The sequence below is a fragment of the Carcharhinus amblyrhynchos genome, chromosome 20, assembly GCF_965287045.1.
Source record: "Carcharhinus amblyrhynchos chromosome 20, sCarAmb.v2.hapA, whole genome shotgun sequence".
In the NCBI taxonomy this organism is placed as follows: domain Eukaryota; kingdom Metazoa; phylum Chordata; class Chondrichthyes; order Carcharhiniformes; family Carcharhinidae; genus Carcharhinus; species Carcharhinus amblyrhynchos.
Window position 1 is genome coordinate 31,145,954 of NC_137343.1, and position 16,136 is coordinate 31,162,089.

Consider the following 16,136-nt stretch of genomic DNA (forward strand, 5'->3'; position numbering starts at 1 on the left):
CACAAGTGCAGTGGCCCACACAGCACTATGCTACCAGCCTCTCCAGTGGGAATAGGCCCTGCCCACTGATTTCTGGAGTGATTCACGCTAGTGCACTCAGCAGTGCATAGAATGTGGGAGGTCCATTTTGAAACTCCTGCTGAAAAAAACCCAGCATTACTTACTCCAGTTTTTACATTAATTCAACATTTAAAATTTTTTTGGAAGAATCACCACCATTGTTTTGTTTTAAGGTTAAGGCTTAATGTTCACACAAATTCTTAGGGTCTGCCATTCCTTGGAAGTTCGATCAGTCAAATTGACACTCTGCTCCTTTTTACTTACCTTAGTCGGGAGCTGCACAGTTCTTGTCTGATCTTCCGACTCAGGTGAGAAAAGTGCAGGGCAACAGCGCAATAGTTTGAGAAGAGAGTTGGATCCATCAGAAAAACCATCAATTTTTATTGCAACATAGGCAGGCTCCTACGGCAAATGCCATGCCTTCCTTGCATGCAAAGTTACTGGGAAGGGGGGTTGGGGATTGGCATTTCCCAGAGCATCTTTTAGGGTACCACCTGGGTACAACCCCTGGAGATTGACCATTCTGGCCCAATGTATTTGGTCTAATTTAGCATCCAGATGCGGGCAGTCAACTGTAACAAACATTTAACTGAAGGCAAGTCAACATTAAATGGTTTATTTAAGTGAATCATAAATTATTTGGTAAATTGCCATTATTTATTTAAATTTCTTGCCAATTAAAATTCAATTTAGGTGACACTGTCAATAGAGATACAGCAGAAAGTTGCAATGGGACACATGATAGATGAAGAAGGGTTAAAAAAAACGTGTCTGATGGAGCTCAAAATAGCAAAGTATGAGGTCATGCACTTTTTACCTAAAGATGGATCACAGTATCTTCACAATGGCAATAAGCTAGAAACTTGTGAAGAATTAGAAAATTTGGATGACCAAGAGCTAGTGAACAGGTACAAAAATTAAAGTTAATGAAATAATGACTTATTTCAAAAGGATTAAAATACAAAAAGATTGAAGTTACATTGCAGCTTTTAGAGCACTCCATTTAGATCTCATTTGGAGTACCACATTCAATTCTGGACATTACCTCAGGAAGGATACACTGATCTTTTAGGGGTGCAATACAGATAAACCAGAATTATTCTAAGTGTTAAAGCTCAAAATTAAAGGATTTGTACTTCCTTGAAATTGAACAATTAAGGGGTAATCTAATTGTGATGCTCAAGATAATTAAAGGATTTGATAGGATAGATAGAATTATTTCCTTTGGTGGAAGGAGATAGAACAAGGGAGCATAATACCAGAGTTAGGGCATTTAGGAGCAATGTCAGAAAGCTGCTCTTCACAAAAAGAATACTGCAAATCTGGAACTTCCACCACAAATTGAAATTCATTTTCTCTCTCATGGAAGGCTACTCAAGCTTATGGAACCAACAAGAATAAGATAAGATACAGATTAGCAATGATTGAATTGACTGGCAGAACAAGCTTGAGAGATTGCATTACCTGCTCCAGTTTCTATATTTTAAGGATAAATTAAAATGTTGCCGTACATAGCACCACTAAATGTCAAAATATACATTAACGTATGTCTGTATTTCCAAATTTAAAATATTAAGTCAGCTTTGGAAGAAAAATTAGATTGCCAAATAACTTGGAAGAGTTTTGTGAACAAGAAATCACTGTGAAAGCTGCTTTTCCCAAATGGACAATGCAAATCTGGAACTTTCACTCCAATTTACTTCAAAAGGTTTCCCTTTCTCTGACATTTAGAAGAATGAGTGGTGATCTAATTGAAACATTCAAGATTATAAAGGGACTTGACAGAGACTGAAATATTGTTTCCACTGGCTAGGCAATCTAGAAAAGAGGACAGAATTTCAGGATACTGATCATTAAGAACCTGGATGAAGAGAAATTTCTTTACTCAAAGACTTGTGAACCTTTGGAATTCTCCACTCCTGAGGCCTGAAGCTGTGCCATCACTGAATATATTCAAGGCTGAGATTGACAGATTTTTGATTTCTCAGGTAATCAAGGGAGAAAGTGGAACTAAAGGTCAGCCATGATATGCAGAGACGGAGGAGGCTCAGTATCATCTTCTCCTGCTCTGAATTCATGTTATGTGAGAGACAATTTAATTGTTGCATTTAATATATTTAAGGTAAGGCCATATACACGGATCAGCAGATTAATGACTGAATTTTTGCCAACTGATTGCTTAATCTCACAATATTAGACATCCCTGCTTGTTAACAACACAAGTTGTAATGATCTTACTTCACGTGAGCAGATTCTCAGCTTGAATTTTACCTTCCCAATGGCTGATCTTCAGGGATGGACCTTGGAACTGGATAAGGTGCACAATGGTCATCAGCAGGAGTTGAGGGAGATGAATTGGGGATGTACACTGCACTCCAAAGCATCAAATTCCTTACATGGCACACTGGATGTAGTACCTGGTTTAGAGGTTGAAGCATTTTTATTAGGATATAAATGTTGACCTTCGAACCTTTTAAGATGCTTGTATGCATTAAACAGAATCTAATTTATATTGTATTGTTTTCTATCAAGAAAGATTGAGCACTAAGTATTAACAAAAAAACAAATAAGCAAAACATATACAGTCAAGATCTTAAACGAAATGTGATCAATCTTGATCCCAGGAATGACAAAAACAAAATACTACAAATGCTGAAAATCTAAAATAAAAACAGAAAGATTGTGAATATTCTGCAGATCAGGCAACATCTGTGGAGGAGAGAAACAGAGTTAACACTTCAGGTCGAGAACATGAAAGGTCAACACTCTAAATGAAAATTGTAATCTTTAAGTGTTATTGTTATCAGAGTACAAGAAATGATTCAGTTTCTCACACGTTATTTCTAAGTATTGAACAATGTTAAATTATTACTGTCAAAGATTCTATACAATATACTTGAGTATCCAGAAATGCAACCTCACAGATTCTACAAATCAGAAAGCTCACTTGAAGATAGAATTTTCGATCTAGCATTATCTGACTTACTTCATTAAAAGCGAATGTACTGATACTTGACTCAATCTTCTCATTTCTCCCTACCAGAAACTCAACTTTCTGCTGCTTGTGTTCTTACAACTGGATTTCTTCATTTACCCAATTTCTATTCCTATTATTTCTAAATGGTCCTTTAATGAATACATTTATGAAGGAAATTAATTAGTAGCCTCCACTTCACTGACAAAGTGCTTGAAAAATAATAATGATTGATGAAAATTCCCAAAAGTATTCTAAAAGACACAGGTCAGTTGCAGAAACTGAAAATGACAAGTTATTCATTTAGATGTTTATGTAATAACAAAGCAAAAGCATGCAAACCTTACCACCTAACTGGCTTTCTACATATGCATGTCTTTTACTGAGTAAAATGCTGAATAATATTTTGATGTAATGATAGATAATTTTGTATTGAATTAAAGAAAACAAATTATGTACCATAATCTTACAGAAATGAACGTAAGCAAACGTACAGTTTCAGATTGTGAGGTGTACAGGAGATTTTTAAAGGCTTTGTTAGCAGGCCTCAATAGGGACCAAACAGAGCAGGTTCTTTCCTGAGTATGTTTCTCTTCACGCTCCTTTGCGCTGTTGCACAGGAATGTTCCAAAAAGGCAAGAATATGTGTGCTGCACCAATTTAGCCTAGAATAAGCAAAAAGGAATAAATTAATAAAGTAATTTATGTTCAATTTTAGTCACCTATTCCAGAAGAAAAGGAGTACTGAAAAAAAAACTTACAAGGAATGCTTCATTAAACTCAAACGAACAAGGGAACTGCCTCTGTAGCTGATGGACACAATCCAGCCATTGAAGAAACACAGGACAGCGTTCATTAAGGTCATCGGAGTTTTCACCATGGCCACAGCGATCAGCAAATTTATGACCAAAATCTAGCCACTCTGTTTCCACAAGTACTTGAAAACCCTGTAAAATATGTAGCTGTTTTCATTAAAACTTGTGCAAGTAGCAGTATTACTGGTGGATATTCATTAAGATTTAAAAATTTACCATTGCTTTGATTCTGGAACATGAACAAATATTATAGATAAGTTACTTTTGTTGTTTGTTGTAATAACACGGCCGCAAACAAATTACTCATCTAGCTGATCTGGTAATGTGTTTATAACTCGAATAAAGGAGAATATGCTCAATATTTTCAACATATTTCTGCAAGCCTGAACTAGCCTTTTTTTTAAAAAAAGCCACACAATGTGAAATTACCATTTGGAATTTCAATCTTTTCTTTAAAAACATACCAAACAGAAAACAAATGCAAAGAAAGTATGCGTTACAATAATTTTTATTTTCAATTTAACTGTAGTATTTTCAGAGCAAAACATGAACATTTAAAGTTTAAAAGTTTATTTATTAGTGCCACAAGTAGGCTTACGTTAACACTGCAATGAAGTTACTGTGAAAATCCTCCATTTGAGTCTCGAGTGCATCTCATCACCATTGTTGATGGCACGCAAATATTTTAATCAATCAAATCATTTCCAAATGTGTTCATCCTGAAGATTGTTCTTATTTCACAAGGAAAACATACTTGTTTTAAAGTTCAATTAAACACAGCTTTTAGAAATGTACGTGCTTCGCAATACCGCTAATATTTTCAAACTTGAACTTCCCAGATCGGCAGTGTTTAATAAATTGCTAATATAGCCTTTTAGCATATAGTTCCGATAAAACTTAGCAGACACCCACCTCTATGGTTCTGTAGTAAGGGTCCAGCAGTAATTTTGATAGAGCCACTATTTGTGGTGTTCGGTCCCAGCCATCAGAACAGTGCACTAAAACTGGCCGCTGGTCACGATCGACTGCATTAATTACAAGTAGTGCTGCTTTTAAGAGCATGGATAGATGCTGAAGCCATTTGGTACCTTCTAAAGCTGATAACCAACTGCTGATCAAAAATCAAAACAATCAGGAGTACATTTTAGATTAATTTGTTTCCCTCTGCATCGAACAAATAAGACATTGAATTTCATTATTAGAGATAAGACTTCAATTTGGCCACACCTTGGTTTTTTTTGCATTTAAAATACTTACGTTTTAACTACAACTTGCTAAAACCAATGATTTAAGGCAAAACCGTTATTTTGTCTGATATATAAATTATGTTCACTTTCCATATAATTCAAACATTATAAGCAAAAATAAAACTTAAATGTTTTCCAACCTTTGAGCGAAGAAGAAAAAATTTAAAACTTACTTGGCAGGATCTGGCATCTGTGTGCAGAGAAACCTCAATGACTGAAAACTCTTCCGAATAGAGTGGATATTTGCCATACCCATGAACACTACTTCACAGTTGGGGTAATATTCTGCAAGAGAAATAACATTTGGAAAATGATAAGTTACATATATTTTAAAAAAACTATTTTCTGTAATGCCAACACTTACAACGAAGAATGATCTTATTCTTCCCCACTTGGATTTAATCATTTCTTAGACATATTCCAGGGCTGTTTCTGCCAGTCCACAATTTTCTCCAATGAAGTTTAGTAGCAAAAAATATGCAGGCAAGTGCAATCAGATCTGACGAACAGTGTAAGGCAAGTACAGAAAATGTATTTGTTCTGTGTACAGACCCCAAACCCTTTCCTTAAACTTTAGTGCATTTACCTTCCTGCCACAATACTTCAAACATTGTGTTCTTTATGGGCACACATGCGTACTGTATTTTTTAATGCTCATCTAAGCAATGGGGTAGTGGGGGTGGGGGGTAGCAGCAATTGAGAGACGAAAACGTCTCCAACTCTTTTCTGCCCAGTGTAAGTAAAAGATGTAAAGCCGGGGCCTTGACTTCATCGCAACTGCGGAATAACTCCCCCTCCCACCTCTCAATCCAACAGGGTAAATGTATTTCCACATAATATGCTTCTGTGAAGATCACAAGTTAATAATTAGACTCATTTTACTTCAACCATTCTGAATAAATTATCTAAATGGCTCTTAAAGTAATGCTGGAGATTTTCCCTCCACTACTAGGCAAACTCAAAGTTGTGGTAAGGGAATTGTGGCCAAACCATGGCTTACAAACGAAGTTAGAGATATCAGATTCAAGGAAGAAACATAAATCGGCAAGAAAAAGCAATAGGCCTGAGGATTGGGAGCAGTTTAAAATTCAGCAGAAGAGGACCAAGGGATTGATTAAAAAGGGAAAAATGAGAATATGAAAGCAAAAAGACAGGGGACATAAAAACTGACTGTAAAAGTTTCTATGGGTATGTAAAGAGAAAAAGATGGACAAAAACAAATGTAGGCCATTTAAGTCAGAAATGGGAGGATTCATAACAAGAAATAAAGAAATGGCCAAGGAATTAAATTCAAACTTTGCTTCAGTCTCCACAAAGGAAGACATAAATGATGTACTAGAAGTTCTGACAGGAACAAGTTTTAGTGAGGAGCTGAAGGAAATCAGCATTAGTAGAGAAATGGTTTTGGGGAAATATATGGGATAGAAGGTGGATAAATCTCAAGGTCCTGATAATCTTCATCTCAGAGTACCTAAGGAAGTGACCCTGGAAATAACTGATCCATTGGTGGTTATTTTCCAAAATGTTTTGGACTCTGGACCACAGATTGGAGCCTGCTACTCAAAAAGTGAGTAGAGAGAAAACAGGGAACTATAGATCAGTGAGCCTAACACCGATACTAGGGAAGCTGCTACAGTTCATCAAGGATTTCATAACTCAGCATTTGGAAGGCAATGGTATAATCAGATAAAGTCAGCATGGATTTATAAAACTAAAATCATGCTTGACCAATCTATTAGAATACTTTGAAGATGTAACTGGGAGAGTTGACCAGTGAGGACTAATGGATGTGGTTGATTTAGACTTTCAGAAGGCTTTCGACAAGGTGTCACGTAACAGACTATTACATAAAATTAAAGCATATTGATTGCAGATAATGCCTTCAGATGGATAGAAAACTGGTTAGCAGATAGGAAGCAAAGATTTGGCATAGATGGGTCTTTTTTTGATTGGCAGTGACTAGGTGCAGTTTCACAGGGACCTGTGCTAGGACCCCAATTGTTCACATTATATATTAACGATCTGGAAGAGGAAACTCAATGTATTATCTCCAGATTTACAGATGAGACAAAGTTGGGTAGGACGGTGAACTGTGAGGAGGATGCAGAGATGCTTCAGGCCGAGTGTGTGGGCATCCGCATGGAAGATGCGGTATAATGCGGATAAATGTGAGGTTATCCGCTTTGGTAGCAATAATAGGAGGACAGATTACTACATGAATGGATGTAAAATGAGGAAGTGGACACTCAATGAGAACTTGGTGTCCTCGTGCAACAGTCACTGAAAGTAAGCACGCAGTAAAGGTGTCAAATGGTTTGTTGGCCTTCATAGCAAGGGGATTTAAGAACATGAATACGGATGTTTCGCTGCAATTGCACAGAGTGTTGGTGAGACCACACCTGGAGCAGCATGTGCAGTTTTGGTGTCCTTATCTGAGGGAAGATGTCCTTGTTATAGAGTACAGCAAAGGTATATCAGGCTGATTCCTGGAATGGCAGGTCTGTCACACAAGGAGAAACTAAGTTGGTTAGGATTATATTCATTGGAGTTTAGTAGTGAGAGAGGATCTCATAGAAACTTATAAAATTCTAACAGAGTAGATTCAAAGAATGCTCCCAATGATGGGGGAGTTCAGAACTAGGGGTCAGAGTTTGAGGATAAGGGGTAAACCATTTAGAACAGAGGTGAGGAGAAATTTCTTCACCCAGAAGGCGGTGGAAGTCTGAAATTCACTATCACAATGTAGTTGAGGCTAAAACGTTCTGTGATTTCAAGAAGAAATTAAGATGAGGTCACATGACAGGAGGTTGTAGTCCAAAAAATTTATTTGAAATCACAAGCTTTTGGAGCACTGCTCCTTTGTCAGGATAACCTCACATTTATCCACACAAAGGTTCAACAAAGAACAAACAGCCACGAATGAAACAAAAAGAAACAAATCAGAGCGCCCCCCCCCCCCCCCCCCCCCCGCCCGCCACCATTGGCTTCTGGTAGGCTCACTGGTCAACTTATCAATAGCCAATGCTCAGGGGCAGGGGTCTGACTGGTCAATTTGATCTGTTTTTTTCTGTTTGTGGGCAGAAAAGCAGCTGAACAAGCAATGCAGCTGCCTGTGCAGTGGAGTAGCGGCAGAGGTAAATACTGCTACTAAGAAAGAAAAATTAGGTTGTCAGAGTCAGTCACATCGTGAGAATGCATTTAAGAAAAAGTAAATCCAGGCAAATAAATTAAATGCTATGTGAGAGGGGACTCATGGTGAGTGGGGGGTACTAAAATGTATCAACGTGATTAAAATGTTTGAGGTTCCCTGATGCTCTTGGGAGGTCACAAGGAGTTCCATGACTGGAAATGTTTGGGAAATCCTGTTGCAGGTGGTACACACTGCTACCATTGTTCGTCAGTGGTAGATAGGGTGAATGGTTGTTGAAGGGGTGCTAATCAAATGGGCTGCTTGTCCTGAATGGTGTTGTTGGAGCTGCACTCATCCAGGCAAATACAGAGTATGCCATCATACTGCAAGACTTGTGCCTTATAGGTGGTGGACAGGCTTTGGAGAGTCAAAAGGTGAGTTATTGTTTTTATTAATTACCTGTGAAATACTGATAGATATAAATTAGTTACAGTAGAGAGATAAGGGAGAACATTCATTAAATTTGTATAATAATCAATAGACAACTTTTTGATCCAAAAATCTGCCATTATTAGCCTCCAAAGACTGGTTTGCCATTTCTATAAATCTTGAAATAAAAGTTGGACCAGTTTCAAATGTTCTATCCAGCATTCACATTATTATTCACATTTTCATGCTGACACTCACCAGGGCATTCACACCCACCGCCCTTTGCCCTGTTAGCCACAGCTGCTGCGTATGACCTAGCATCCAATATTAAAAGCTTATGTGGTGGACTGCATAAATTTTCTACTCCAGCTGGATTAGTCATTGAAGAATCTAAAATAAAAAAGACAAGTAAGCCTAGTTCAAAGCAGTGATACGAAGTATGAACAAGAAAAAAAAACCACATCAACAGAAGTGCCACTAAAACAATATGACATTAACCTGAAACACAACATTTATTCTACTGCTCAGCAATGTGCAAAAACAAACCATTACAACTCTTACCAAATTCCCCATCAGACAGGTCACTACCATTAGAAAAATCTCGTATACAGTTTCCATTAACATGTTTGGTGGGACTGCTGTCCATGGCACAAGCTTTTGCAACAGACTGTATTAGGTGCTCATCATCTGCATTCCTCCAGCCCCACCAACTGACTTCTGGCTGACCACAACGTGCTATCACTGCTCCGTTGCCCTGGTGCCTGAAACAGCAGAAAAAAAGTATTTATGAAGTATAAAAGTTTTTTTTATTAGCGGTAATGATTCAATTGAGATTGAGTTTAGATTGAGTAAGTAGATCTGGGAGTTTGACCTTTAAAGACAAATAGATTGGGTAGCATCAGCCTACCCCACACACGGTTCTAGATCACAGCTAAAACAGTGGGGAAACAAAAGAACGCAAGTTTGGTAATTTTTTTTGTTTATTTGCCCGTTTATTTGTAGGGGGAGTAAATAAAAACAAAGAAGTATTTTGTCGACCACAGAACCAGTTTCAGATCAGTAGGATAGATCCAAGAACAAGATGTCCACTTAACATAGTGGAGAATGTTAATAGACATACATGGAACCTGGGAATCCTTGTGCACGAATCACAAAAACTCAGTCTGCAGGTGCAGCAGGTGATCATGGCAGCGAATGGAATGTTGGCCTTTATAGAGAGGGGGATAGAATATAAAAACAGGGAGGTCTTGCTGCAACTGTACAGGAACTGGTGAGGCTGCAACTGGAGTACCGTATGCAGTTTTGGTCTCCTTATTTACGAAAGGATATATTGGCCTTGGGAGTACAGAGAAGGTTCACCAGGCTGATATTGGAGATGAGGGGGTTAGCTTAAGAAGAGAGATTGAATAGACTGGGCCTGTACTCGTTAGAGTTTAGAAGGCTGGGGGGGGGGGGGGGGGGGATCTTATAGAGACTTACAAAATAATGAAGGGGCTTGATAGGGTAGAGGTAGAGAGATTCTTTCTGCTTAGAAAGGAAAACAAAACTAGAGGGCACAACCTGAAAATAAGGGTGGGGCAGTTTAGAACGGACTTGAGGAGGAACTTCTTCACTCAAAGGGTGGCGAATCTCTGGAATTCTCTGCCCACAAGTGGTGGAGGCTACCTCGTTGAATATATTTAAGTCACGGGTAGATAGATATCTGATAGACAAGGGAATTGAGGGTTATGGGGAGAAAGCAGGAAAGTGGAACTGAGCCACTTCAGATCAGCCATGATCTTACTGAATGGCGGGGCAGGCTCGAAGGGCTGGATGGCCTACTCCTGCTCCTACTTCTTATGTTCTTATATAAAAGATCCATGCAAAAGGATAAATTTCCCATTTAAAAAAATGGTTATAATGAATGATTGCTGGGACATGCATTTGTGCCCATGGTCTACTATTTCACTGTTTAAAATCTTGGTTGCTCTGCTCTGAGGAGACGAAGTTCAAGTGTTGAAGTGTAAGAAAGTATCACAAATCTGTTCTATCTTTGTGTAGCAGGGTCATGAGTGCAATTGATCAAAACCAATTGCTATTGGTCTTAAATGGAGATTGTGGCGAAAACAAAATAATGGAAAGAATAACAAAAAAAGGTTAGATTTATTGACTTCTTACTGGGATCTTTGAGGTAATTTTCTGCCACGTTTGCCTACATAAAATTATCTCAACACGACTGTGCTTGCCCCAAAACCAGAAAATCCCACCCAAGGTCAAAGGACATTTCCACGGTCCGCTCCTCATCCTCTATGATTCCCGTGGTGGGCAGAACAGGAAAATTTGCCCCCAGAAAGTAATTCATGAAGTGTGGTGTGCTTGTAACATCCAGAAGACATGGTATGGTATACAAACTTATGTGCTTTTTGCTTGGGCATAGTCACAAAAATGACAATTGTTTAAATAATTGCTAAAACCTTTAGAAAGGCGAAGTGTTATTTTTAAGTTTGGCACCTCTTTGTCTTTCAATATCTGCGATACATCTTTCTTAACTTTTTGTAAACTGATGACCATCTTATAGAGAGAAAGCTAAACACTGAACAGGACAGGACAAGTTAGGTCAGCATGGTAGCAGTCCAACGTAATGTTAAAGTGGTGAAAAGAAGTTTCCAGGTCTATGTGAGCTATTGTTGATGCTTCAAATTCCACATAACACTCAATGTGGAATAAAGGAAACCTTATTTAAGTAAATTAGCAGCATTATCAGCTAAGCTCATTCTTATAAACCAGCGGCAACGAGCTCACTGGCTGAACCTAGACACATGTCTGCTTCTCCAAAAGCAGAACAGTACGTATTGTCAAGACACAACAGTTAGACAAAGTAACAAAAAGGTGTAACTACAGCATTCATCTTCAGCTGAAACTGCACTAACTTTTCCTGTAAAGTTTTTGTAAACTCTCTCTTCAAGAGAAAAATATATCAAGAACAATGTGGTAACAAAATAATTAAGAAAACCTTCCAAAACAGGCACATGGGTACAAATATACCTAGAAAAAAGTAGCATAGGGTTAAAAGGCATGCAAAGCTTGCACCCTTTTGCTTTTCTTTGCATTTGTCCTATCTTTTGATTTTCCATATTCACTAATTATAATTAGTTTCACAATTGCAAGCAACACAAATCAAGAACGCACCATCTCTTAATACTTTCAGCTAATGCCTTACTGTGACAGAAAGGGGGAATTGAACACGAGGTAGCCAAGATATGGGTGTAAGGAACATGAAGAGAATTCTGAGGATAATTTTAATGATTGTGCAAGCAATTTCTCAAATAGGAACTGGACTGCTGCAGATGGGAAAGCATGTATGTAGTGATCTGGGTCAACATTGTGAGTGCCCAAAGCTGCTCAGATGAAATCATCAAGTCAGATAGCCAGTTAAAACTGAAAACAAACTCACCAGAAAAGTGAATATTCACTAAATAGGTGTTGAACTTGAAGTCATAAACAACTGTGCAAGTACAACTTGGATGCATGCAGATGGTTCATGAATTGCAATGTTCATAAGGCAATTGAGGACATCATTATCGCAGTTAGACAGCAGTCTGTAACTGCGTAGTAAAAACAAAAGCTTACACAAGTGCATACCATGCTTGGACAGTACAGTCCCTGTCTGTTCATTTTCAAAGGCATGTTGTCTGGTGAGAAAAATTTATAATCAGAAGAAGTGGCAGAATTGTTTGAAGTACTGGGATGACCAGGTTGCTGTTGATGGACAGATGGTCAGTTCTATGACCTTTTCACATTTCGTATTTCAATCTTTTGTTTTATCATACAGACATTTCTCCCCAAAAGAATGACATGTTCAAATGCACACTTAGTGCTATCAATTATTCACCTGTAGACAACACTTGGAATCCTCTTCCATGATCTAAAGTTTCCAACGCTCTCAAGCTCTTTATCAGTTAACCAAGCTGGTACAAGTAACTGCTGTGGGTAACTAGCACACAACCTGCAAGTTAAGATGAACAATGTTTTACTTTAATGTTGACAGTCATAGAATCATAAAAGCCTACAGTGCAGAAGGAGGCCATTCAGCCCATTGAGTCTGCACCGACTACAGTCCCACCCAGGCCCTACCCTCAAATCCCTAAATATTTACCTGCTAATCCCTCTAACCTACGCATCTCAGGTCTCTAAGGGGCAATTTTTAGCATGGCCAATCAACCTGACCTGCACATCTTTGGACTGTGGGAGGAAACCTGAGCACTTGCAGGAAACCCATGCAGACACGAGGAGAATGTGCAAACTACACACAGACAGCGACCCAAGTCAAAGAATATAAAAGACAGTACATGAAAAGAAACAAGTTTCATTCACATAACATGTCAGAATGTATTCATAGAATAGTTTATCACTTTCTGGAACTTGTTGCATATGAGGATGGAAGAAGTAGAGGTGATAAATGATTTACAAATAAAATTGAATGGGCACTTGAGGGAGATAAATTTGAAGGGCTACAGGCATCAAGCAGGCAATGGGACTTTTAAGATTGCTGTCCATGGATATGGACTCAATAGGGCAAATAGATTTCTTCTGTATTATAACTCATGAAAATTACAGATACATACAGTAACCACATACTATGTATGCCTGTTACACTTATTCAGACAATGATAAAAATGTTATTTCAGACCTTTCAATCATGCAAAATTATCAAGAAAACACAAAGGAAGTTTTGCTACTTGAAAAACATGTCCTTTTGTTAACCTAATTAATAAATTCTAGAATTTATTAACAGACTAAATTTTGTGTTCTGTTCAGGGATTAAATTAATTAACTAATGAATCAACATTAATTTAAGGCAGTTGATAAATTATATGCATCAGGTTCCAAAATGCAATAAAATGTTATCATACAACACAAAAAGACAGTCTGAACCTAATGATCAGAATGATTTTCTACAAAACGTGAAACAACAATGGCAAATCCACTCATACTTTCAATGACTTGCAATAACAGAATCAAATATTTGTGCCCATTTGGTCAACACAAAAGTTGGACAGCATCATGGCAAGCATTGCTGCCTGACAGCACCAGGGAATCAGGTTCAATTCTGGCCTTGGATGACTGTTCTCCCCACTGTCTGTGTGGATTTTCTCTGGGTGCTCCTGTTTCTCTCACAGCCCAAAGATGTGCCGGTTGGGTGGGTTGGTCATGCTAAATTGCCCCTCAATGTTCCAAGATGTATAGCTCAGGGGAGTTAGTTGGGTAAACATGTAGGGTTACAGGGATAGGGGCTGGTTAAGATGTTCTATCAGAAAATCAGTGCACATTCAATAGGCCGAATGGCCTCCTTCGCTCTGTGGGGATTCTATGATTGAAGAATTAAGCAGCATTTATAGGAGCAACAGTTGTAATAATGCTCTTACTTGTATTTATCATTGATGTTGGTAATTCTCCATGCATTTTGCATATCAAAGCACATTCGTTCGACCTCATTTTTAAATCTTGAGGCAACATGCTCACCTGAAATGAATAATGGAAAGATTACAGAAATTGACAACTCAAGGAGCTTTCCCTTCTGTGCCTTCATAAGCTCAGTAACTTCTTCAATTATTTAAAACATTTGTATTTCAAACTTCTGGCATACGTTATCTATTCAATCTTCACTGTGAAGGAGAAAATATAATGATAATTGAGAGAGATATAGTAACAATGACCACAACATTGAAAAATGTGCCATTACTTATCTGGCAGGTATTAGGATCATGATTCCAAATGAGTTAGTAATCTTTTGATACCTTACTCAAATGACTATGCTTCAAAGTTGTGTAGTGTTCATCATTATTTGACCATGGGGCATCCAGAGTTCACTCAATGTCCATTAACAAACATTTTGCAGCAAGGATCTTTGAACAGCGATCAAAAGAAAGGATCTTAGTTGATTTTTTTCTTTTCCCTAATTTAGTGGCATTGAAATGAACTGTACTGCTTCTAATACAATCCTAGCTGAAATATCTAATTTCTTAGAGAGTCAGTAATAACTTTATATTTCAGAGGTGACAGTATATTTTTCAAATAATAATGATTTTGAATTCCAGAGCTGAATTCCAAGTGTTTTTGGTTTAGAAACAGCAACACAGCAAGTGAGGGAAGGAATAGGAGAAAACCATTGTTCATTTTTAATATATTCAAGCAACAAAAGCAGTTTTTGTCAGTCAAATTCACAAATGTTGTTCCTGATAACTGCAACTACTTTGCTATAAAACCACTATTGTCCTGAAGAAAATTGTATGGTGAGGTAATATACTTTATATCCAAATTATTTGCAGAAATTAACACAGACGAACAATACCTGGTCGACATAAGTTTCCATGTTGCTCTTTTTCACTAGCATAAACATCCATACACCAAGCATGGTAAGCAAAGGCAAAGAGGTCTTCTATCCTTCCAGGTGGTCGTATAACATTGCTTATGCGTTTTACCCACTCTTGACATTGTTCAAAGGTAGAAAACTGACACCTGTTCATGTTTTTAATAAAATTGTTAGTACAAAAGGGGTTCAACAGCAACTAGTAAAAATTACAGAAAAATAACATTTAATGCTAATTTGTATGTCATCTATTTTATCCCCAAGACCATTCAACAGGTTTCTTGTTAATGTTCGTTAGGTCTTATATAGCTTAAGCTTAGGCTCAATCAGAGCCATCACCTTTGAATCAGAAGAGTCAAGGCTCTCTCCAGATACATGAGCATATTATCTAGGTCAATACTTCAATGCAGCGCTTAACCAGTGCTAAATCCGAGACCATCTTCTTCATAAGTGGGCATAAAAGATCCCTTGATATTGTCCAAAACAACAAACAAACTTTTCCTGATGTCCAGGTGAATATTTATCTCTTAATTGACAGCATTAAAACAAATTGTCAGACCTTGCCGTGTGCCAACCGGTTGTCACATTTCACTATGTTGCAACAGTACTAACATTAATTTGGGCCAAAGTGGAAAAGGTGAAATATGCTCTTACATGGATAAATTTTCTTAACGGCAAGTATACTGTTTGGTTTTATGAATTTACTTATGAAATTATAATAAAGGCAAAAGACTATTTGCTAATCTTCCTGATTTTTTTTAAAAGAGAAATTTTAGGTTAGTTTAAGTATTAATATTAATTTATATTGCACAACTTAATTTCCTATGGCATTACACACAGGGATTCAAGATGGAGTGTAATGGCAAACGTTGGTATCAAAATTTGATACCAAAATTATATTGGTCATGCAAAAGGAAGGGCTGTTTTGTAGACAAAGTGTGCATAAACAGAAACTTCTAAAATATTACAGACAGGACTCAATAGGAAAATTATGCTGGAAGACTACACTTGAAAAAGGAAACTAAAGGCTCAACTGTACTGCCAAAATATTTCCAGAACTACAGTTACCCACTGCCCACAGGCACAATGCATCCTCAGTACACAAAACAGTACAGGTTTGCACTTAGCAATT

The 16,136-nt window shown here is 37.6% G+C and overlaps 1 protein-coding gene across 8 annotated transcripts in view; it reads right to left on the reverse strand.

The window, feature by feature from the left end:
• The window catches only part of mtmr3 (myotubularin related protein 3), a 96,842-nt gene that overhangs the window by 20,519 nt on the left and 60,187 nt on the right, over window positions 1-16,136 (reverse strand). For 5 of the 8 annotated variants that reach the window (XM_080208364.1, XM_080208368.1, XM_080208367.1 and 2 more), the window contains 10 exons: window positions 14,987-15,153; window positions 14,061-14,157; window positions 12,527-12,640; window positions 9,217-9,416; window positions 8,914-9,045; window positions 5,270-5,381; window positions 4,762-4,960; window positions 3,796-3,981; window positions 3,529-3,699; window positions 2,332-2,477 (listed from right to left, as the gene is read on the reverse strand). In XM_080208364.1, coding sequence (XP_080064490.1) covers window positions 2,332-2,477; window positions 3,529-3,699; window positions 3,796-3,981; window positions 4,762-4,960; window positions 5,270-5,381; window positions 8,914-9,045; window positions 9,217-9,416; window positions 12,527-12,640; window positions 14,061-14,157; window positions 14,987-15,153 — 1,524 coding nt within the window. The remainder of the gene's footprint in view (window positions 1-2,331; window positions 2,478-3,528; window positions 3,700-3,795; window positions 3,982-4,761; window positions 4,961-5,269; window positions 5,382-8,913; window positions 9,046-9,216; window positions 9,417-12,526; window positions 12,641-14,060; window positions 14,158-14,986; window positions 15,154-16,136) is intronic. The other 3 variants (XM_080208371.1, XM_080208369.1, XM_080208365.1) reach the window with 1 other exon arrangement.